The following is a 25027-nucleotide window of genomic DNA, read 5'->3' on the forward strand; positions in this document are numbered from 1 at the left end:
TTTATCTCATGGCTGGGTAAAAATGTATTTCTATACTTGGTAGCACAGTGGAATTAATTCTCTGGATCACATTTTTTGACATAATTATAACTATGAGTAAATTATTGTAGTAGCAGTTATTATTGCTTTTATAATGTATATCGTCAACGTACATTAATCTTTTTTAGAACTAGATAGGCTTTATGATTTCCATTCCTTTGCAGTTACAGTATTCTGCTCCCTTAGGCCCTCTGTTTTAGTTAAAATCAACATGTCTGTTTTAAAGAGTAGAGAACTTGACAGCTTTTATATGTATTACAAATAGGGATGAGCTTCGTGTTCGAGTCGAACGCATGTTCGACTCGAACATCGGTCGTTCGTGCGTTCGCCGAATTCCGAACGTTTGGGCCGTTCGCGGCAAAATTCGCGTGGCCCACAATGCACTGCGATGGCGCAATGCATTGCTGTCTCACGATTGGCCAAGCATGCACTGTGACCCCGCATGCTTGGCCAATCGCAGCGCCAGTAGCGGGAAGAGCAATGGTTGGCCACATGCATCCTGCCTGTGGCCAATCATAGCTCAGACTGTGTAGTGCACGCCCCACACTATATAAAGCTGCCTTTCAGGTGGCCTCGTGTAGTGTTTGTTAGCATCTGAAGCAGTGGGTGTTCTGTGTACCTTCAACACAGTTACACACCAATCGTTTTTGGCTGATTTACTATTTTGCTCTTGTGTAGTGGTTACTGTCTGTGCCCTGACCGCAGTATACACCACTATATTCACCTCACCTATATAGCTAGTGATCTAGCTTTAATAATAGAGCTTGCAGTCAGTAGTGTTAGTGCGTGCTGTCTGCGTGCTCTGTACCCAGTACATACCACTATATACACCTACATAGCTGTTCTCTATTTGAGCCCGATTGTCATTTGCTGGAGTTATTGGAAGTTGTGTGTGCCTCCAGCACAGCACAGTATACATCTGTATATACCCCTTTAACTCTGCTGTTTTCTTGTTATTGTCTGCGTGCCCTGACCGCAGTATACACCGTGATATTCACCTCACCTATATAGCTAGTGGTCCATCTTTAACAATAGAGCTTGCAGTCAGCAGTGTCACTCAGGAGATAGTGCGTGCTGTGTGCCTGCTCTGTACCCAGTACATACCGCTATTATCCACCTACATAGCTGTTCTCTATTTGGGCCCGATTGGCATCTGCTGGAGTTATTGGAAGTTGTGTGTGCTTCCAGCACAGCACAGTATACATCTGTATATACCCCTTTAACTCTGCTGTTTTCTGGTTATTGTCTGCGTGCCCTGACCGCAGTATACACCGTGATATTCACCTCACCTATATAGCTAGTGGTCCATCTTTAACAATAGAGCTTGCAGTCAGCAGTGTCACTCAGGAGATAGTGCGTGCTGTGTGCCTGCTCTGTACCCAGTACATACCGCTATTATCCACCTACATAGCTGTTCTCTATTTGGGCCCGATTGACATCTGCTGGAGTTATTGGAAGTTGTGTGTGCTTCCAGCACAGCACAGTATACATCTGTATATACCCCTTTAACTCTGCTGTTTTCTTGTTATTGTCTGCGTGCCCTGACCGCAGTATACACCGTGATATTCACCTCACCTATATAGCTAGTGGTCCATCTTTAACAATAGAGCTTGCAGTCAGCAGTGTCACTCAGGAGATAGTGCGTGCTGTGTGCCTGCTCTGTACCCAGTACATACCGCTATTATCCACCTACATAGCTGTTCTCTATTTGGGCCCGATTGACATCTGCTGGAGTTATTGGAAGTTGTGTGTGCTTCCAGCACAGCACAGTATACATCTGTATATACCCCTTTAACTCTGCTGTTTTCTGGTTATTGTCTGCGTGCCCTGACCGCAGTATACACCGTGATATTCACCTCACCTATATAGCTAGTGGTCCATCTTTAACAATAGAGCTTGCAGTCAGCAGTGTCACTCAGGAGATAGTGCGTGCTGTGTGCCTGCTCTGTACCCAGTACATACCGCTATTATCCACCTACATAGCTGTTCTCTATTTGGGCCCGATTGACATCTGCTGGAGTTATTGGAAGTTGTGTGTGCTTCCAGCACAGCACAGTATACATCTGTATATACCCCTTTAACTCTGCTGTTCTATAAAAAAGGCATCTGCAGGAGTTAGTGGGTGTTGTGTGCCTCCAGCACAATATAAACTACCCAACTACTGTTTTACCCAACTCCCTTCAGGCCATTACCATGTCTGGAAGGCCAGCAAGGAGAGGCAGACAGGCGCGAGCCGATAAAAGAGGGCAAGCAGGCTCTGTGTCTAGAGACAACAGTGCTGGTCGGGGACGCGGTGCATTGTCATCAGCACGTGGCCATGGGACATGCTTGTCCTTCTTTTCTGCAGCTGGACATGTTGAACCGCAACATGCCAACGACTTGGTAGAGTGGATGACCAAGCCCTCTTCATCCTCCTCATCCTCTCTCACCCAGTCTCAGGGTAGTAGAAAAGCAGCTGCCAACACATCGTCGTCCCTCCTCTCAATGTCATCATCAGTGACTCCTTCCCTAGACCCACCACGTCCTCCTGAGGAGTCTCCTGAACTCTTTGAGCACAGTGTTGGGTACATGCTCCAGGAGGATGCCCAGTGTTTGGTGGGCTCTGATGATGACACTCAGCTAGAGGAAGGCAGTAGCGTGAGCACAGAGAGAGGGGATGCTCAAGAAGGACAGCAATCTGGCAGTCATGTTCCACAAGCTGCAGCATACTGCCAGGTTTGCTACAGCGATGAAGAGGGAGGGGATGATGAGGGCACTGACTCCACGTGGGTGCCTGGAAGGAGGGAGGAGGAGGAGGAGGAGGAGGAGGCACATGTCCAACGAGGCAGGATGCCCTCCGGGGGCCAGCTTAGGGGCAGCACACCGACTGAATCACACCGCAGAGCTCCGCCTGCGCAGAGCGCTTCCTCTGCGCAGAGCGCTTCCTCTGCGTGTTATTCTAAAAGTTCTTTGGTGTGGGCCTTTTTTGAGACGAGTGCATCAGATCGCACCGCTGCTATTTGCAACATATGTCTCAAGCGTATCTCACGTGGCCAAAACATCAGCCGCTTGGGCACCACATGCTTGACCAGACATATGTTGACCTGCCATGCAGCTCGTTGGCAAGCATACCTCAAAGACCCACACCAAAGAACAAAGCGGACCTCTCCTTGCTCCTCATCAGCTGGCATCTCCAACCCCACTAGACCTTCAGTCCTCTCTGAAACCTGCTCTGAGAGGAATGAAGGTGTAGAATTAGGTGTGTCACAGCCAAGTGCTTCCGGGAACTCTGCTAGTGGTACATCCACGTCCGATTATAGCAGACAAATGTCCCTGCCCCAGCTGCTGGACCGGCGGAAGAAATTTACTCCCAGCCATCCACATGCCCAGCGGTTGAATGCTAGCTTGGCTAAATTGCTAGCACTTCAACTGCTGCCTTTTCAGTTGGTAGACTCGGCCCCCTTCCGTGAGTTTGTACAATGTGCGGTTCCTCAGTGGCAGGTCCCCAAACGCCACTTTTTCTCACGGAAGGCAATTCCGGCTCTCTACCGGCATGTGGAAGGCAATGTCCTTGCCTCGCTGGACAGGGCGGTCAGCGGTAAGGTGCATATTACCGCTGACTCATGGTCCAGCAGGCATGGACAGGGACGTTACCTGTCTTTCACGGCCCATTGGGTCACTCTTCTGGCTGCTGGGAAGGATGCAGGACAAGGTGCAGTAGTATTGGAGGTTGTTCCGCCACCACGCCTCCAAAATGCTACTATTGGTTGTGACACACCTCTCTCCTCCACCCCCTCCTCTTCTTCTTCCTCCATGGCCTCTTCCAGTGCTCTGTCCTCAGAACCAGCGGTGCTCCGTAGGCGTTGCAGGGGCTACGCAAGTACGCAGGCAAAACGATGCCATGCCGTGCTTGCGCTGGTTTGTTTGGGGGACAGGAGCCACACTGGGGCGGATGTTTTGTCAGCTCTGCAGGGGCAGGCCGAGAGGTGGTTGACGCCACGCCAGCTTAAGCCAGGAATGGTGGTTTGCGACAATGGCACCAACCTCCTCTCCGCCCTCCGACAGGGACAACTGACCCATGTGCCCTGTGTAGCTCACGTCCTTAACCTGGTGGTGCAGCGGTTCTTGGGCAGGTACCCCGGCTTACAGGATGTCCTGAAACAGGCCAGGAGAGTCTGTGTGCATTTCCGCCGATCATTTAATGCCTGTGCTCGGCTGGCTGAGCTCCAAAAGGAGTTGAACCTGCCCAAGAACCGCCTTATATGTGACATGCCCACCAGATGGAACTCAACATTGGCCATGCTGCAGCGGCTGCACACGCAGCAGACGGCCATCAATGAGTACCTGTGCGACTACGGCACCAGGACAGGGTCAGGAGAGCTTGGTTTTTTCTCACCACGCCAGTGGGGCATGATCAGGGATGCATGCACTGTCCTGTCACCGTTTGAGGAGGCCACAAGGATGGTGAGCAGTGACAGTGCATGCATCAGTGACACTATACCTCTTGTCCACCTCTTGGAGCATACGCTGCGTGGAATAATGGACAGGGCACTTGAGGCAGAACAGAGGCAGGAAGAGGAGGACTTCCTTGCCTCTCAAGGCCCCCTTTATCCAGACAGTGTTCCTGCTGTGCCACCCATCACACAGGAAGAGGGTGAGGAGGAGGAAGAGGAGGAGGAGGATGATTGTGTCAGCATGGAGGTGGAGGCTGGCACTCAGCATCAGCAGCAGCAGTCTTATAGGGATGATTTACAGTCCCAAGAAACACGTGGACTTGTACGTGGCTGGGAGGAGGTAGCTGCGGATCATGTTGTCCTTAGTGACCCAGAGGACTCCGGACCGAATGCCTCAGCTAACCTACGCTGCATGGCCTCCCTGATCCTGCAAAGCCTGCGGAAGGATCCTCGTATTCTTCGGATCAAGGAGAGGGACCATTACTGGCTGGCCACTCTCCTTGATCCACGGTACAAGGGTAAGGTTGCCGACCTTATCTTGCCATCGCAGAGGGAGCAGAGGATGAGACATCTCCGGGAGGCCTTGCAGAAAGCTCTGTGCAACGCGTTCCCAGAGACTGGGAGGTCACAAACTCCTGGTCCTGGACAACGTGTTGCTGAGGCATCAGTCAGAAGGAGCGGTGGAGAAGGTGGCCGTCTGACTGATGCTTTCAGACAATTTTTTAGTCCGCAGCCCCAAGGTATGATTGGTTCCAGCACCCATCGCCAGCGTCTAATTTACATGGTGCAGGAATACCTAGGGGCAAGGTCAGACTTGGACACCTTTCCCACTGAAAATCCTCTGGCTTACTGGGTCTTGAGGATGGATCACTGGCCAGAGCTTGCACAGTATGCAATTGAGCTACTGGCCTGTCCTGCATCCAGCGTTCTTTCGGAACGCACCTTCAGTGCTGCTGGTGGCTTCGTTACCGATCACAGGGTGCGCCTGTCCACCGAATCAGTTGATCGACTGACCTTCATCAAGATGAATCAGTCTTGGATCACCCACAGCTACCAAGCACCTGAAGCTGATGTAACCGAATAATTTTTTTTGAAATACCACATCCCTTCAAGACTGCCTATGCTGATGCTGGGTGACTGTCCTGTTATGTTGATTGTCTATCCTCTTCCTCCTCCGCTGATATGTTGGAAGAACATTTTTGGTTCTGGGTGATGCCAGCAGCCCAATTTTTCTGCCCCTGTTTAACAGGGGCGTTTAAGTAAAATTTTTGATGCAATGCTTTGCAGCAGGGCTAATTCCTGCAAAAAAACTAGAGTATATGGCAGAGGTTGCAGTGTGATGGCACCAGTGCCTAAGGCCCAATTTTTCTGCCCCTGTTTAACAGGGGCGTTTAAGTAAAATTTTTGATGCAATGCTTTGCAGCAGGGCTAATTCCTGCAAAAAAACTAGAGTGTATGGCAGAGGTTGCAGTGTGATGGCACCAGTGCCTAAGGCCCAATTTTTCTGCCCCTGTTTAACAGGGGCGTTTAAGTACAATTTTTGATGCAATGCTTTGCAGCAGGGCTAATTCCTGCAATAAAACTAGAGTATATGGCAGAGGTTGCAGTGTGATGGCACCAGTGCCTAAGGCCCAATTTTTCTGCCCCTGTTTAACAGGGGTGTTTAAGTAAAATTTTTGATGCAATGCTTTGCAGCAGGGCTAATTCCTGCAAAAAAACTAGAGTATATGGCAGAGGTTGCAGTGTGATGGCACCAGTGCCTAAGGCCCAATTTTTCTGCCCCTGTTTAACAGGGGCGTTTAAGTACAATTTTTGATGCAATGCTTTGCAGCAGGGCTAATTCCTGCAATAAAACTAGAGTGTATGGCAGAGGTTGCAGTGTGATGGCACCAGTGCCTAAGGCCCAATTTTTCTGCCCCTGTTTAACAGGGGCGTTTAAGTAAAATTTTTGATGCAATGCTTTGCAGCAGGGCTAATTCCTGCAAAAAAACTAGAGTGTATGGCAGAGGTTGCAGTGTGATGGCACCAGTGCCTAAGGCCCAATTTTTCTGCCCCTGTTTAACAGGGGCGTTTAAGTACAATTTTTGATGCAATGCTTTGCAGCAGGGCTAATTCCTGCAATAAAACTAGAGTATATGGCAGAGGTTGCAGTGTGATGGCACCAGTGCCTAAGGCCCAATTTTTCTGCCCCTGTTTAACAGGGGCGTTTAAGTAAAATTTTTGATGCAATGCTTTGCAGCAGGGCTAATTCCTGCAAAAAAACTAGAGTATATGGCAGAGGTTGCAGTGTGATGGCACCAGTGCCTAAGGCCCAATTTTTCTGCCCCTGTTTAACAGGGGCGTTTAAGTACAATTTTTGATGCAATGCTTTGCAGCAGGGCTAATTCCTGCAATAAAACTAGAGTGTATGGCAGAGGTTGCAGTGTGATGGCACCAGTGCCTAAGGCCCAATTTTTCTGCCCCTGTTTAACAGGGGCGTTTAAGTAAAATTTTTGATGCAATGCTTTGCAGCAGGGCTAATTCCTGCAAAAAAACTAGAGTGTATGGCAGAGGTTGCAGTGTGATGGCACCAGTGCCTAAGGCCCAATTTTTCTGCCCCTGTTTAACAGGGGCGTTTAAGTAAAATTTTTGATGCAATGCTTTGCAGCAGGGCTAATTCCTGCAAAAAAACTAGAGTGTATGGCAGAGGTTGCAGTGTGATGGCACCAGTGCCTAAGGCCCCATTTTTCTGCCCCTGTTTAACAGGGGCGTTTAAGTAAAATTTTTGATGCAATGCTTTGCAGCAGGGCTAATTCCTGCAAAAAAACTAGTGTATGGCAGAGGTTGCAGTGTGATGGCACCAGTGCCTAAGGCCCAATTTTTCTGCCCCTGTTTAACAGGGACATGTAATTACAATTCTTGATATAATATTTCACAGGAGGGCCCCTTCCTGTGCCCACCCAGAGTAACTGTGAGGACTTATAGTGTTGTGGCACCAGCACCACAACCACCAAAGGTCAATTTTTCTACCACTGTTCAACAATGGCATGTAATTACAATTCTTGATATAATCGTTCACAGCAGGGCGCTCCAGCGGCCACCAAGAGTCACTTTGAGGGCTTACAATGTTGTTGCAAAACCAACACCTTGTTCCGCCATTTCTGCAGAGCATATAGGACAGGCCCCTACTTTCAAACATCCAATTTACAAACATCTCCTACTTGCAAACGGAAGGAGACAACAGCAAGTGAGATGAAAAAAGATGGACGACAAAACAAATTATACAGGGGTGATAACCCTTCCCTATGTTTTCCAAAAAGCTTAAAGATATTTTTTTTGACTGGAGCTACACTTTAAAAATGTACCGGTTGAAAATGACAAACAGATTCAACTTAACACAACAAACCTACACAGTCCCTGTCTTGTTTGCACCGCCTGTATACTGCTGTTCTGAGTATATAGGGCCTGGGGGCCACACGCATTTCCTTTTTTTTAATATGGGTACAGGGTTCCCCTTAATGTGCGTACAAGACCCAAATAGGCTGGTAATGGGCAGGGAGGGCTACCCATGCCATTTTTCTGAATGATTTTCAACCATATTGCAGGAACCAGATATAACATTAAAACCGCAAGCAGTTTTAAATGGTGTTATTTCCGTTTAATGTCATTTTGTGCAGGGACTGTTCTAAACACGGGAAACACGTGGCACTTCACAGGCATACTATAGACACCCCCCAGGCACCATATTTAAAGGAATATTTCACTTTTTTTTTTCACTTTAATCGTCATTAAAATCAGTGCTCCCGCCAAAACGGTAGTTTTTAAAACTTTTTTTGCAGTGACCCATGTCCCCTGAGGCAGGAGGCAGATCGCCAAACCCTTTTTAGCATACTATCTTGCATATTAGCCGTTAAAATTAGCACTTTCCAATTCGAACGTTCGAGTCCCATAGACTTCAATGGGGTTCTAACGTTCGTACCGAACGCGGGGGTCGTTCGCAAGTTCTGGTGCGAACCGAACCGGGGGGTGTTCGGCTCATCCCTAATTACAAACATCAGATCATTACTGAGAATCTGGCCTGATAGCTAACAATAACAAGAGGCACTGCACTGCATTGACAGATTTCATTCCTGGTTTCATCATATGCCCAGCACTCACGGAGCTTGCATTCTAAGCTTTTTCAGATATTTAATGTGCTTCCAGGTAAGCCCTTACGAATATGCGAACACAGCTTAGAACTGTTGAGGAGTACACATTAGTTGGGTCTTGGGTTAGACAAGGTATCATGATGATGTGGTCATAAAGACTTCAGGAATGCCATCTTTTGCTGACTGGGGATCTGCACACTAGGACTGTTCACAGAAAAGCTTTCAAGATCTGTGCACACCACATAAATTACAGACAACCTCATGGAAATTAGGTAAACAGCACAATCCCAGTCCAATTTTAGTACCACCTGCAATCACTAGGTAAGGACCCAATTTTACTGGGGTTCCCTAGTGGGAGATCATATCAGTATCTGACCATAGGAAGCGCACAGAGTTTTTCATACTTAGATGAAATCTGTAAGCCCCAAGGCTACAATTGTTCTCTTTCCTGTGTAGTAAAGGGCAATGCCATATTTCATGGTAAACTTGGAGAGCACATCCTGGTAGCTCAGCAGTGGATTTCATGACAAGCATATGCATCACCGTCTATAGCCATCCTGTTGCTGGCTGTACACCTGCCAATGCTGTGGCAAATTTGGAAGGTTGTTATTAGCTTTCAATTGCAGAACGAGTTAGTCGGATTTGCATATATTTGGCCCAAAGGTCCCAAGTCTTTTCAAATTGCTTCACCTTATCATTGCACTGGTTATCTTTTCTTGGACCATAATCCATGAGCTCTTATGTTTAACACTTCTCAGGGAGACTGAGGACTTTTTTCAATAAAAAAAATTAAGCCTGGTACATACTATGAGTTTTTTTTATTCAACCCAGTTGGAGCCACTGTACTAATGAGACCGGCTGGCATACACATGGGTCGAATGTTGTCTGTTTTTTTTTAACCTGCCGATGTCTCCTGACATTCAGCCCGTGTGTACGGGATTTTAAGCTTGGTACACACTATGAGTTTTTTTTTAGCTCAACCCTGTCAGAGCTGCTGTACTAATGAGTTGATGTTAGTACAGAGATCTCTCCCATTGAGCTGTTGTTTTTTGACAGGGGGACAGCTCCACCACCAGAACACTCTGAACAGCGATCCTAACCATTGGCAAAGAGCACTTATCAAGAGCCGGTTTGCTGCTGGTTTTTCAGCATGCACGTCCAACAAACGTCGGCCCGTGTGTACGCGACTTTAGTCTCTGTTTACTCGTATAGCTCAAATGAATGCCTTAGACAACATGTTTCGGAGGTGTGGCCTCCTTCTTTAGGTAACATGTTGTCTAAGGCATTCGTTTGAACTATACGAGAGGAGCCAGCTGCACCACTGCGCTCCCCCTCCCTCGGTTTTGAGTGACGTCATACAAGCGCCGGCTGGTCCGTGCGAGCGTTCTGAGTGGAGAGTGGTTGAGCCAACAGGTGGCTTATGTACACATAACAATATCCATCCCATGTAGGAGTTCCAGTGAGCCAGTCAAATCGAAAAGAGCAGTAGAAGAGGTCACTGTGGAGCTATACACGTGTGATACCATTGGATGGTAGTGAGTGCAACCTTTGTATGGTATATATTTGAACTTTTAATTAAACAATAACACACTAGGGTTGGCGTGCGCTCTCTCTTGTGTTTTTCATGTACTTTTAGATTCATGTCCGCCACCCAGTGGACTTGTGGGAGAGCTGCAACACCCTGATTTGATCTTTATACATCTGACATTGAACACTGTTGGAATGTGAAAAGTGGGGACAACGCTACAATTAATTTGTTGTGTATATAAAAGGGGTCATGCTTTATTAAAATAGTTCTGTTTCAGTCTAATTTATGTCATATTAAAAACATGGGATGTCATTACATCATTATTGAGCTGACATTATTGTACCATGCTGTTATAATTCAGGGGAACTTCCGGCATGCAAGCAGCAACAGCTTAGTGTCTCGAGAGGAGCTTATGATGATCTTGTCCAGACTGGAAAGTTTACATATCCGAGCCTTGTATTTCACTGAGACTCAGCGCCTCACCCTTGGAGAGGTTGGCCTTGAGGACATCACCATCTCAGGAAGTGGGCGTGTAGCACACAGTGTAGAGATATGTGCATGCCCTCCCGAATATACAGGTGACTCATGCCAGGTAGGTTTGCTTTCAGTCTCCTTCCTTATCTAACATTATGAGCCAACTTTTAATCAGACACAACAAAGATTTGTCAATGCCAAGTTTTGTTTTTCAAACAATAGATTTATGGATGGTGTATGGTACAATCTTTATGCAACAGGTTTATTCTGTACAGGCGCCATGCTTTTTACTCTATACCCTAATTTCACTTCATTATTAGTGTGAAAACCTAATAGGGAAGGACGATAATCCCAAGTGAGCCATGTCCCCAAGAAAAGTAGCACCTGCTTTGCCACCATAAGTCTTGGGTTGATAGTTACAAAAAATAACTGTTCCAAGGTGTACATTTTGATAAGTATTAGTTTTTAATGAATTGGAGGCATTGGATTTATATAGCGCCAACAATTTACGCAGCACTTTACAATATAAACGGAGACAATACAGTTACAATACAATAAAATACAAGAGGATTAAGAGGGCCCTGCTCAGAAAAGCTTACAATCTAATAGGGTGGGGCACATGGTGCAAAAGGTTATAACTGTGGGGAATGAGCTGATGGAAGTGGTAGGAGATTAGTTGGAGACATGATAGGCTTCCCTGAAGAGATGAGTTTTCAGGGATCGCCTGAAGGTAGCCAGAGTAGGGGATAGCCGGACCAGTGGAGGTAGCGAGTTCCAGAGGATGGGAGAGGCTCTGGAGAAATCCTGGAGATGAGCATGGGAGGAGGAGACAAGAGAACTTGAGAGTAGGAGGTCTTGAGTAGAGCGGAGGGGACAATTTGGGTGATATTTGGAGACAAGATTGGTGATGTAGCTCGGGGCAGAGTTGTAAATGGCTTTGTAAGTTGTGGTTAGTATTTTTAATTTACTTACTGTAACACAGTAAGCATATAAATCTCTAATAAAAGATGACAGAAAAATCTAGCAAGCAATGCTGATGCTCCTTCACGGTCCTTTCAAACTTGTCAGTTTTCCAACAGTAAAATGCATACACTAGTTAGAAATGCACTACTGTGAGTAGTTTTCTTTTTTTTTTTTTTCTTTTTTTTTTTTTTTTATATGTTTTTTATTGGAGAAAAAGGAACAGTACATAACACAACGTTATATATACCATGAAAACAGGTGTATATGGTACATATGACTAGTCATAATAGCAAGTACAACATTTAGAACAACCTAGGGAAGGATAACAAACAAACCCTTGATACTAATCATCCTGATGACTATTATAAAGCAAAGGGAGGGTAAGTGGGTCACGTTGTGAAGTAACTGGATATCTAATAGGGTAGCGGGTCAGTTGGACAACCCACGAGTAACTGATGAAGAAATATATATGAGTTGTTGCCATTGTTGAAGCAGTTACCTAAGGAAACCGGTATGGGATAATAATTTATGATAAGCTTTGATGACCGTATCTAATATGATTTGCATAGGTCGTTGTCTGAGGCTATAACTGGTATGTGTGTCCAGCACACCACCAAGATTTTTAAAAGGGGGGGGGGGAGGGGTGGGGGGGATAAAGAAAGGGGAAAAATTGGAGGGGGAGTGGGTAACTGCCAGGTGCCATAGCAGGTGTATATTGTAAATAAAGTGAAAGGAATATCCCATTTGAGGATGTGTTTCAGCTTCGTAACCTATAGAGGGTATAGAGGTCCAAGTAATTATGTCGATCGGACAGTCTTTTGAGTTGGGTAAGTGGTCGCATTACCACAACTAGATTGAGCCTTGGGAGGGTCTAGTAAATGGTCGATAGTTATCTCAATTGTGAAGTCTTTGGAGTAGTTTTCTATAGCTGCAGCCTAGGGTTTATGTAACCATTTCAAGAACCATGTATAAGTTTTTAAACCACTAGTGTTACTGTAGAAAAAAGTGCAAATGTTATTGCCTGATTGTTATGTAATACAGTACAGAGCATGTTATTACAAATTAAATATATGTGTAAAATACGTTTTATTTAATGAGACACAACAAAAATAAATGACGATAAAATAGTATGTTATACTATGTTTATCATATTACTGGCTGTAACGACTGTATACTGCTATGTTATTGAACCTGTTGGGAGATTAAAAACTACATGAAGAATGTAAGAAAAAAAGTCTACAAATAAATAGTATATATAAAAAAAATATAACTGCAAAAAATAATAGCTAAAGGGAGAAGAGTAGGGTGAAATAAATTATGACTCATTGGGTTAAACTAATAGTTAACAAAGGGTTAAAAATTAAAAATTGTATTAAAAACATAAAACCTTTCTATGGTGAGGATGGTTTAACTGATGTTATAAAACAGTTATCTCCAAACACCGGGCCAAATGTAGCCCTTTTTCTTGCCTTTATCCAATCCTTGGGCCACCATTCCTTACTCTGACACCAATAGTGGGGCACAATTCCCTGCACTAACAAAACTGATGGAGCATTAGTTCTCCCACTGACACCGTTGATGAGGCACCATTCTGTTCACTGACATCAACAGTGGGGCACCAGTCCTCCCACTTAACAGTCCATATTCCTATCACACATGTTCCTGGAATGGGCTAAAGTACCAGACGCTGCAGCGACCACCAAATGCCTAATGGAGCATACACAACACAATGTATATATTTACCTGCACACCACTAATCTTCAGTCAAGTCCAAATGGTTTTTTATTGAAGAAAGATCACAACACAGTGTAGTGCAATGTTTTGGAGCCATGCAGGACCCCTTTGTCAGGCATTCCCCCCATTGACACCAATGATGAGGCACTATTTCTTATACTGATATCAACTATAGGGCACTGCACTATTCCTCTGACTGACACCAACAATGGGGCCCTATTACTTCTACTAATACCAGTGGTGGGGTACTATTCCTCCACCTAATGGACACAGGTCCTATGTAATTTTCTTAATCCCACTGATCACCAAACCTAATGCCACGTACACACGACTGGACTTTCTGGCAGACTAGGTCTGACTGTCTTCCCAACGGACTTTCTGAATGAACGGACTTGGCCACACACAAACAGACTAAGTCCACTTGAAAGTCCATTCGTTTTGAACGTGATGACTTAAGACGGGACTAAACAAGGAAGTTCAATAGCCAGTAGCCAATAGCTTCCCTTGTGTTGTATTTGGCCCGTCGGACCAGCACACAGACGAACGGTTTTCCCGATTTTAGTCCGTCGGAATTGAGTCCGTCGGATAGATTTGAAACATGTTCTATTTCTAGGTCCGTTGGATTTTTATTTTGAAAAACGATCGGACTAGCCCACATACAATCAGATTGTTCCGACGGACTAATCCCTTTGGACCTAGTCTGCCGGAAAATCTGGTCTTGTGTACGCGGCATAAGACATTGGGGTTGATTTACTAAAGGCGAATCCACTGTGCACTCCAAGTGCACTTGGAAGTGTGGTCACTGTAGATCTGCAGGGAAGATCTGAAATGAGGGGAAGCTCTGCTGATTTCTATCATCCAAACATGTACAAGCAAAAATGTTGTTTTTTATTTTTCTTGCATGTCCACCTCAGATCTACAGCAATTGCACTTCCAAGTGCATTTGCAGTGCACTTGTAATCCACAGTGGATTTGCCTTTAGTAAATTAACTCCCCTGTATATTCCTACAGATGCTGGGGCATTTTCTACTCCCACTGGCCACAGTCCAGCCCTCCTAAAGTCTGAAGAACAGTAAACTGGCCCTTTGTTTACAAAGTTTGGAGCCTCTGTTATAAAAGAACTAAATATGTTGTATATTAAATATTGTTGCCTCATATTTATCAGTAAAGCTGTCAAACACTGCTTGTTGGTGTCATCTACTGTTTGTGTTCCTGCAAGACCCAGCTGTCAAACTGACTTCCTGTCCCAAGGTGGTTAAACATATTTCATTATTATATAATGCATACATAAATAACAAATGTTTTAAACGCGCTTTATATGCTCGTAAAGTTATGCAGTTAAACTCACGAAAAATGCACATTACTGCATATGCATAAGGTAAAAGGGACATGCATCCAAGTAACTCCATGTTTTAAGATAATGCTCTACGGTTTGTTAAAGTTTCTATTTTTATTATTTATTTACTCCTGTCAACTTATTAAGATGTAGATCATTGTTAAACTCTGTATCTTGCCCATACTACTTCTTGTTTCCTTTTTTACCAAATCAAAACATTGGATAAACACAGGAAGTCCCTAGAACGTTGTTAATTTGTTTTCTTACGCCTTTTACAGACGTAATTGCTCACAAGGATATACAATCACCTGTATGATCCAATAGGCTAATGATGCACTTGAAAACCCTAATGCTATCAGTGAGGAATAGCAGAACGTGCAGCATGTAATGGCTTGTTTGTAAAGAGACTCTGAGCAGCCTCTGGTCTAACTGTGCTATGCTGAAAATATGTAGCCCAAAGGAAGCCGTGCCACCTCTGACTGATCCATCACACATACATCCTACTTGTCTGCGGTATTACGCAGGCAGTGATTTACCGTACGAGTGGTCTAGAAATGTCTGACTCTCCCAGGGTGGAGGCGATGTGTTATCAGACACACCTTAGATACACTACTGTATACTAAACTGCCTGTTAGGCCTTGGGGCCACATATATTTATTACACAATATGACTCACGCTGTGATCTAAGAGGTGGAGCATAACACAGCACCATGTATTCCTAGCAGTTAACCTGGATACCTGAGTCAGAATTCTGCAGTATAAGAGGGATGTCACAAGGTGGATGACAGATTTATAAGCACAGACTGCACTTTGGAGAATGGGTGCCCACTGACAGGCTGCAGGAGCAGTACAGAAGAACTTTCTATATTTATATATTAATATATATTACTATTTAAATCCTATAAGTAACTGTTTGTAGAATCAGAATCAAGTAGAAGGAGCTTTCCATTTTTCCTAAAAGGAAGATGTTTTGCCTGGCATGCTTTTTGACCAGCCTGGTGCTTTGTGGTGTAGCTGGCATACAGCAGAGATCAGGGTTCCTGCAAGTCCCTCATAGTTTTAATCAACAGCAGAATATCTTGGATGGACATGCGAACAAGGTGAGACATGTATGTATATTTAGCATGTGGTCAAATAATTCCTATAATTCCTATGTTTGACACATTAATCATTTGACGAGAGCCGCTCAAAAGAATGTTTGTTTTATGACGTTTGAATCCCTTGTTTTTATTATTGCCTTTTATGTACTTTGAAATTATGATGTTTTGCGTATCAACAAATATTGTGCTGGAATAGTTATATATGACAAAGCAGCATGTATTACATGTACAGTACTGAGACTGATCCTGATTTTTTATTACTGCAGCCAAATATAGCTGACAACCTGTATCGTTGTATTAACATTTTATTCTATTTTATTTTCAAATTTGTTATTGTGAAACCTAGCACAGGCTTCATAAAAAAAAGTTGTATTTTTCATTAATGAATAGTATATAGCATATTATAGCATAAATAATAATTTCCCTTTGGGATTAAATAATAATTTCCCTTTGGGAATATTAAAGTATTCTGAATTTCAATCTGAATACAGTGTCATATTAGCCATTCATTCCAAATTGCATTGCATACAGTTGTTATTGATTATATACTGTGTATATATATATATATATATATATATATATATAAAAATTCGAATACAAAAATATATTTTTAGTATACATACAGTCCATACATAAAAATTTACTTCCTAGTATTCATAAAGACTGGTGCAGGCAGATTTTGTGAAAGTGTCTCTCATGCTTTCCAAAAGTGATGAAGAATGTGCCAAATTCATATACTCGTCTAGAACTTGTACTTGAATTTGGCTCATGTTGCTCCACATTTAGAATGCACGTGAGACACTTTCGAAAAATCTATCCGAGACAGTTTTTCTTCCAAAAGAGAGTTGGTCTTAATTAGCTCCACTTTTACATTTAGCACGTTGATTACGACACAATGTAACATTCTTACACATTTTAGAACGCCCTGAATGTGGTGCACGAGTTGCTGTCAGAACCAAAAGTGTTGCAAATACTTCATGAACACATTTATAAGAGGGATTAACACCAGAAAAGTGGCGCACCAGCTTTATTCAGTCCCCCCCACAGTTGTTTGAGGCTAGTTGGCCATCATCAGTGCAGTGCATGAAAACCGTGGCTTCTATAAAGAATCACTTGGAGGAGCCATTAAAAAGTATATTTGGAATTTGTGATGCAAATGATGACATGTAAATACTATCTTTTGAAAGAAGGCTTTACTGTGCTTCACAGTGGATTAATGTAGGACCTCAGGTTTCTTTAGTGTAATATCTTTTTTAGTATTTTGAATATATAAGTAACTGAAATAAATAAATAAATAGACAATACAAGAACAGATCGCATAGAAGAAGCACAGGGCTTATAAATACAAGTTAATGATGTAAAAGTATCACTCATACACCAATATGTATCTAATGTATCTATCATAACTGGGCATTGGTATGGTGGAAGCATTGTTATTGTGCATAAATATTTCCAATATTATCAGTTAGGTATACATAAAAATAGTTTGCAACATTCTCCTTAATCCTCGATTTTGCTAGTATTGCTTTAGTTAATAGACCTTCTCTTTTTGGTTGCCTTGAGCTTACCTGACTATGGCCTGTTTGGTTTTACTAGTAAATGTTTTACAGTAGTGTTTTTTTTAAGTATAATTTCCTCTACAGTGAAGATTACAATGAGTTGTGACTCATCTACTAACATGATTAGGTTTGAATTGAAAAGCAAACACATTCATTCATGTTGCACTGATTAGATTTTTATGCCATATCTCATAAAATACTTGTGTACCACACACACTGCAAAGCAGTAGTTGTGGGGCCTGTTTAATACTATATGGAAAAGGGGAATAAACTGGTGCTACCCATGACAACCAATCAGATTTTATTAATTTAGGGTGGCCAGTGAAAGTTGGCTTCTGTGGTTTCTACTCTATGTATAGCATGCTATACCTTACTAATAAACATCAAAGTTATTTAACAGAGTAGAACATTGTCTCAAGGACTATATCATTGCTAACAATGCAGCAATTATCTTTCATCATTCTGATTGTTGTAAACTGCAAAATGGTGAAATCTGATTGGTGGAGGTGGAGTACTGCAGTTGGCATATAATTACTGTTTGTTCTTGGTAAACAAATCAGCATGTCTTTATTTGTGAGAATTTAAGTGGATTACAAATATTTCCTGATGAGTACAGTGAAACGTTTATAAGGTTGTGTTCCCACAGGAACTTGTAATTACGATACATAATAAATCAGCTACTTAATAATCCTCTATTTTATTAGTAATAATGCAACGATATGTTTGTCAGGGCCTGTAGATCTCATCAGCAGCCAAAGATCTGTATGTGCTCTGCATGTGAGTGCTTGTTCTCTGGATGGCTTCAGTCATTTTTTTTCTATGTTCTTTCATTAAAACAATGCACCTGGGGTCTTACTGTACAAAGCCTCAAGATGCCTTAACCTGCTCCAGATGAGATCATGTTCCTGCCTCTATACTGTTTGCTGACTTCAAAATAAATTACAATCGAATTGTAGAGTTGCTATACCTCAAACGAAAAATGCGGTCTGCTAATTTTATTTTGATTGTGATTTATTTGCTTTAAAGATAAATAGTATTGCAACAACTTAAGCTAGTATAATTTAAAAGTTGTTGATCCACTTCCATATATATTTCTGATTGGATGGATTTGAGCGCTATTATTGATTGGCGGCAGTTTAAATGAATGAATATGTTTTACTTGGAGCCTTTTTGTAATCAGAATGATATGATTGAAACAACAGAGAAGCAACAGAGAAAGAGCATCAGTAAAGCAAAGCAAAGAAATTCCAAATACGCTTGAGCCAATAATAAGCCCCGATGCGGTTTTCAGAACGCATTGAATTGCATGTTAAGTGAGATAACATTGCTTTCCATTAACAACATTCACACTTATACATTCGAAACATGATGCAATTTCCAGAAGGGTCCTGTGCATGTTTGTTGCGATGAGACGTGATACGTTTTATAGCCCCAGAGATTTGAATGGAAACCAAAGTCAAAACTCATAGGTGATCAAATGGACGGCAATTTCAGCGTGTTTTCTAGGACAGTGTTCTTTGTGAAGTCCTTCCTCTCTCTAGAGAGAGAGAAAGAGAGAGGGAGAAAGAACAGAAATCACAGGTGTGTCCAATCGCATCTAAATTGCAACAGAATTGCACCGCAACTGCCCCTTGAAAATGCATAGAAATCGCACTGCATCAATATGAACCAGGGCTAAAGATCAATGAATTAGAGTCAGTCTGCACTTTTGTAATCGGGATCCCCCCTTACACCAGAGTCTGCATCATAATCCACCCTTAAATAAGCATACTTCCTTACAAAAGAGCCCCCCTTACATTAGGGTCCACATCAGAATCCGGCCTTACCTTACCTTATATATGTTCAGTGCAGCTGTAGCAGCACCAGCAGGAGGTGGTGCAGGTCTGGACAGAGGAAGTTCTATTCTCCTGCAAATGCTGGGACAAGCACTTGCTAGTGGAACTCTGCTGGCCTACAATACGATATGTGTATGAGCACAATGGGCCCACATAGAGGATACGCCACTGACATTAGCTGCTGGCTTGAAAAAATCTTGTAGAGGGGCGCATTTGGCCTGAGGGCCTTAGTTTGAAAAACCCTGGTTTGTAAGGAAAGAACAAAAAATTTAAAGCAGCACATTAATGTATATTTAGCAAGAGTGATGCAGGTCAGAGGGGCAATAAATAAACATAATACTAATAAATAAATGTAATACTCACTGCTAGAAAATTCTAATGGTCATGGCAAATTACTGAGAATAGAAAGAGATAACCGTGTGACTTTTCTAGCATATTGTAATATGTCAAAATTTTCTAAGTCAGGAGAGAAGTGTAGGTTGCTTTCGATGTTTTGTGACAGAAGAAAAAGTATTATAGGAATGGGAAAGTAAATGGTAATAAAATCAATTTATTGAAGAGAAATCTGTGTACATTTACTGGAAATATTTTTGAAACAGGAGAAAAGGCAGAATTTACCGTTGTGTAGGGCTCTATAGCTGCATGACTCCCAACTGCTTCACCAGTTTAAATTCCCAACACGTCAAACCCCAAGAACTGAAATGTAATATTTTGCACCCTACCAGTCCTTTGATATATTATTTTATTTTGTAGGCTAAATATGTTTTCTGCAAGTACAGAGAAAATCCTGTTGCTCCTGCAAGAGATTCATTGTTCTTATAATTTCCTGAGCACAGAACTGAAATCTCTGTTATTAACCTTCCTAGATATGTTTTTTAAACTAAAAATGCATCCCACTATGAGGAGAGGTATTCTGTAGACTTGTCCTAGGGTAACAAAGCTGCTTTTTCATATATACAGTACAGAGAGTCAGTGTTGTTATCCTAGGAAAGAAAGTGTGTTACTGGCAGGATCACCACTTGAAAATAAAGGGAAAAAGCCTGAAAAAAAGGCAAATGCATGCAGCCACCACATCTAAGGACTAGTAAGCTGTACTATATTAATATGTTGTTTTTGGATTTGAAAAACATAAAAGCTCATCTCCAGTGATTTTTATTGTGGTCCTTCCCTTCCTGTCTAGGTGACAACTGCACCCCTATAATATTTATAAATGGTCATAAGGACAGGAAATGAGGGAAGATATCCCTATCGGGACCACAGACAGACATAAAAACAAATTGATTTGTTATTTTCTACACTCTATTCAAAAACATTTTTTTTTTGGATGGTGGCTGACTTTAAGGAAAACCTGTCACAAACAATGGAGACTCTAATGAATTATATGACAGGATACATATGTAGAAGTTACATTCAGAAAAAAGCACATTTGAAAATATTCAGTAGACCCAGAGATAAAGACAACTGATGGTATAGGTAAATCCCAACCTTTAACGTAAAAAGTCAAGATTAGCTCATTTCCTGTCTCGCAAAGCCTCCTATTGGTCTCCTTAGTGATGGGCAGCCCTACTGACTAATAAGGAGCATGTAAAGTGTGTATTATAATTTTAACTCCCTGGTAATTTTGACTTTTTACTGTTAGTAATCTCTGCTTATGAATTGTTAAATTATATGCTCAGTTTAAATTATATATACGTATTTGTGAAAGCTTTATTTATATGTGGTGGCTGCATTAGCAGGATGCTTCTAAATGCTGCTTGTTTATGGATATGTATCCTCTTTGACTTTTTAGGTTCATAAATGACTGCTTACCATAAGCACATGGCTACTTTGTTTTTGTTTTTTTGTTTAAGATATACAGCCTTGACAGGGTGCCCCTAGTCACCATAAGAAATGCATTAATAAAATGTCAAATTCTGGAACCCAGTGAAATAAAAACGTGTAAATACTTGCCTTATATAACATAAGGGTAAAACTTGTAAAGTGGTAAACTGTAAGCAGTGTACATTTCAAAACTAAACTGCTTGTTAAGATAAAAGTGGTGGGATGGGATAGAACAGTGGAGATCACAGATCCAAAATCAAATCCAAAGGCCAAAAGCCCATATGAACTGTTAAAATTGAAGTAGTGTACTGTACCAACTCAAACGACTTTTCTCAGCAACATGTGCCCTGATGCATCAGGACTTCGTTTTCTATGATTTAAAATTGGGACAGGTTTCACAAAGCTGAACACTGTACACTTGCCCGTCCTTTACCGCAGCTGTGGGAAAAAGCAAAACAGTTTTACCATGCTTTGCGTTTTACACCAGCCGGTTGTCAAAACGTTCGTATCCTGAAAGCAATTCTTCTGCATTCAGGAGAGGGAGATTGAACCTCACCTAACTGCAGCAGCTCTTGAACTCTTCTAAAAGCCTATGGACAAATAGGCTTATATGGAGTTGAGTTTAGGAGCGTTGGCAAAACAGTTTGCACAGCTCTTTACAAAATGAAGGCAGACATTAGTTAGCAAACAATTTGGTACAAGAAGAATCAGAGGGCCCTGCTCGTTAGAGCTTACAATCTAAGAGGGTGGGTCAAGTGATAAAAAAGGTAATAACTGTGGGAGATGAGCTGATGGAGAAAGTAAAAACACAGTGTATTAGTTAGAAGCAGGCTAGGTTTCTTTAAAAAGAAGGGTTTTCGGGGATTGTCTAATGATAGATAGATTAGAAGATAGTTGGACAGATTGAGGTAAGAAGGTTCCAAAGGATGGGAGAAGCATGGGAGAAGTCTTGGAGGCAAGCATGGGAGGAGGTAACAAGGGAGCTAAAGAGCAGGAGATCGGGGGAGGACTGAAGAGAGCGGTTTGGTTAATATTTTGACACCAGGTTAGTGATGTAGCTGGAGGCTCAGTTGTGGATGGCTTTTTAAGTTGTTGCTAGTAGTTTGAATTTTATTTGTTGGATGAGTGGAGCCCAGTGGAGGCATTGGCAGAGAGTGGTTGGCAAGATGGATGAGTCTGGCAGCAGCATTCATGAAGGACTGAAGGGGGATAGCCTATGTTAAGGTAATTCAATGAGGAGGGAGTTGCAGTGCTCGAGGAAAGAGATGGCCAGGGAGTGAATTTGAAGCTTTGTGGTGTCATTGGTTAAAAAGGGGCATATTCTGGGGATGTTGCGGAGATTAAGGCAGATTAAAAATCACTTAATCCATAGGCAGGTTTATCTTCATTTCATGGGAAAAGGGAAAACATGAATGTATGTAAATGATTCAAGCAATGCCTATAATATGCATACATTTACAATTTTGTCTCGAGTTCCACTTTTTGTTTTATATTTTATCATGTATTAAATTTAGTTGGATACATTTTCATCAAGTCTGTGAATATGACATTTAAGAATATCTAAAGACTTTTCAAAATATTCTTTTTTCAGGAATGTGCACCTGGACACTACCGTGAGAATCAAGGATTGTACTTGGGAAGGTGTGTCCCATGTAGGTGTAATGGACATTCAACACGATGCCACGATGGGTCAGGAATATGTATTGTAAGTACTGGTTTCATAAGTGACTGAAGTTTTGTAGGAACTACTTAAAATTATTTCTTACCATTAGGTCAGTCAACTCAAAAGTGATATTTCAGTTATAAATCTCATGACTATTTTATTTCTTGGTGGCACTGTTGATATGATCTCTCCTTCAATGTTCTCAAACTCCATGGGGTTTTCTAGCAGTTCACATTGCTTATTATTAGGACACTTGAGCACAAACATTGCTTTTTTTCATCAAAAATTCCTTTTCATTTCTGAGAAAGGTGATCTTGTAGTACAATGCCTGGAAAAATATTTTATATGTAACTTTTTTTTTTTTTATATATATATATATTCAATCAAATTTTATTGTAAGTTATTGTACAGACATAAACAAGTTCAGACATACACAGATTCATACATATGTAAAAAGCATAGTTTCGTTTTTTTTTTTTTTTTCAGTACAGATCAATCCTGTATGTGGTCAGCTTAAAATAGCTTTGAAATAAGAATTTTGTTTTATCGTTATTCCTACCAAAGTGTTCACGTTCTTCCTAAAACATACTTTTTTACTGTCCAAATTTCCTTCTTTAATCCATATGCTTTATAAAAGACTGTATCACATATAAACTCTCTAAGATATTATATAGAAATAAAACAGAAACAACTTACAAAGCACTGTACGTACACAAAAATCAGAGAAAGTAAAGTAAGAATACAATAAACAGATTGGTATATTGTATGAATGAGCTGTAAGAAGGGCTGCAATACAGACGTGGACTTTGCACAGGTGTGAGACTACAGAGATCTAGCTGCAGCCATGGAATGTGGTTATACAACTTAACTTTAAATGTATTGAATCTTTAGCTCCTCAATTCTTTCCCAGTAACTATTTCATATGTATTTAACACCAGCCGATACAGCGTCATTCCAGATAATTTGTGCTGCAGAAAGTTAAATGGCAGGTCTCTGGCATTAGAGCAGTTTAAAATATAATATGTTCCCATAAAATAAGTATTGATAGTCTGTTATATGGAGCCTGATGGGTAATGATCGACCTGGACATAATTGCATCTTTTCACTATGGGGAGCCACTGTGATTTGTACACACGATAGGATTTTCCAACAACAAATCCGTGGATTTTTTTCCGAAGGACGTTGGCTCAACTTGTCTTTCATACACACGGTCACACAAATGTCGGAAATTCCAAATGTCAAGAACACTGTAATGTACAACACGTACGACGAGCCGAGAAAATTGAAGTCCAATAGCCAGTGCGGCTCCTCTGCTTGATTCCGAGCATGCGTGGACTTTTGTGCGTCGGAATTGTGTACACACGCTCGGAAAGTCTTGTTGTCGGAAAATTTTAGAACCTGCTCTCAAACCTTTGTTGGTGGAAATTCCGACAACAAATGTCCTATGGAACATACACATGGTCGGACTTTCCGGCAACAAGCTCACATCCAACATTTGTTGTCGGAAAATCCTATCATTTGTACGGCCCATGAGACTATTGCAGTACACTTACATTTCTATTGGGGCGGCACAGTGGTGTAGCGGCTAGCACTCTCACCTAGCAGTAAAAAGGGTCACTGGTTCGAATCCCAACCACGACACTACCTGCCTGGAGTTTGCATGTTCTCCCTGTGCCTGCGTGCATTTCCTCCAGGTACCCTGTTTTCCTCCCGCACTCCAAAGACATTTGTTAATTGGCTTCTGTCCAAAATTGGCCCAAGTATATGGGGACCTTGGATTGTGGGCTCCTTGAGGGTAGGGACCAATGTGAGTGTGCAATGTACAGGGATAGGGAAAATTGTAGACAGTCACTCAAGTTGAACTGGATGGACTGGTGTCTTTATTCAACCTTACTAACTATGTAACTATGTATTTCTGTAGAACTTTCTGCGGAATAAAGAAAAGGTTCACTAAGCAATCACAGATTGTCCAACATATTAGTATACATATGGGGCCTTTTCATGTGGGAAATCAAAACTGTGGAGTTGATTTGCTAAAACTGAAGAGTGCAAAATCTGATGCAGCTCTGTATAGCAACCAATCAGTTTGCAGGTTTTTAGCTGAAAAGCTGAAGTTAGAAGCTGATTGGCTACCATCCACAGCTGCACCAGATTTTGCACTCTTAAGTTTTAGTAAATCAACCCCGCTATTCAATTGCACCACACTTTGATAAACTACAGTGCAAAATCTGATCGGTCTCTACACCTGTTTATAAGCATTAAACCTGCAAAGTTGTTAAATTAAAGTGCACTGTATAAATGTTAACAAATGGATGAAATGCACAAAAACAGACATTTTTCTGTATTATTTTACTGCTTGTGGAAATATACGTTGCCAGAGGAAAGCATAGGATTATATGTCACTACAAAAAAACT

The 25027-nt window shown here is 42.0% G+C and overlaps 1 protein-coding gene across 2 annotated transcripts in view; it reads left to right on the plus strand.

Annotated features, from left to right (window-relative positions):
* Window positions 1-25027, plus strand: part of LAMA3 (laminin subunit alpha 3) — a 247697-nt gene that overhangs the window by 164316 nt on the left and 58354 nt on the right. For both annotated transcript variants that reach the window (XM_077492578.1, XM_077492579.1), the window contains exons 40-41: window positions 10489-10719; window positions 22541-22654. In XM_077492578.1, the coding sequence (XP_077348704.1) occupies window positions 10489-10719; window positions 22541-22654 (345 nt within the window). The remainder of the gene's footprint in view (window positions 1-10488; window positions 10720-22540; window positions 22655-25027) is intronic.

This window comes from Lithobates pipiens, unplaced genomic scaffold (assembly GCF_037356315.1).
Source record: "Lithobates pipiens isolate NorthernLeopardFrog02 unplaced genomic scaffold, aLitPip1_a1.2 Scaffold_19, whole genome shotgun sequence".
NCBI lineage: Eukaryota > Metazoa > Chordata > Amphibia > Anura > Ranidae > Lithobates > Lithobates pipiens.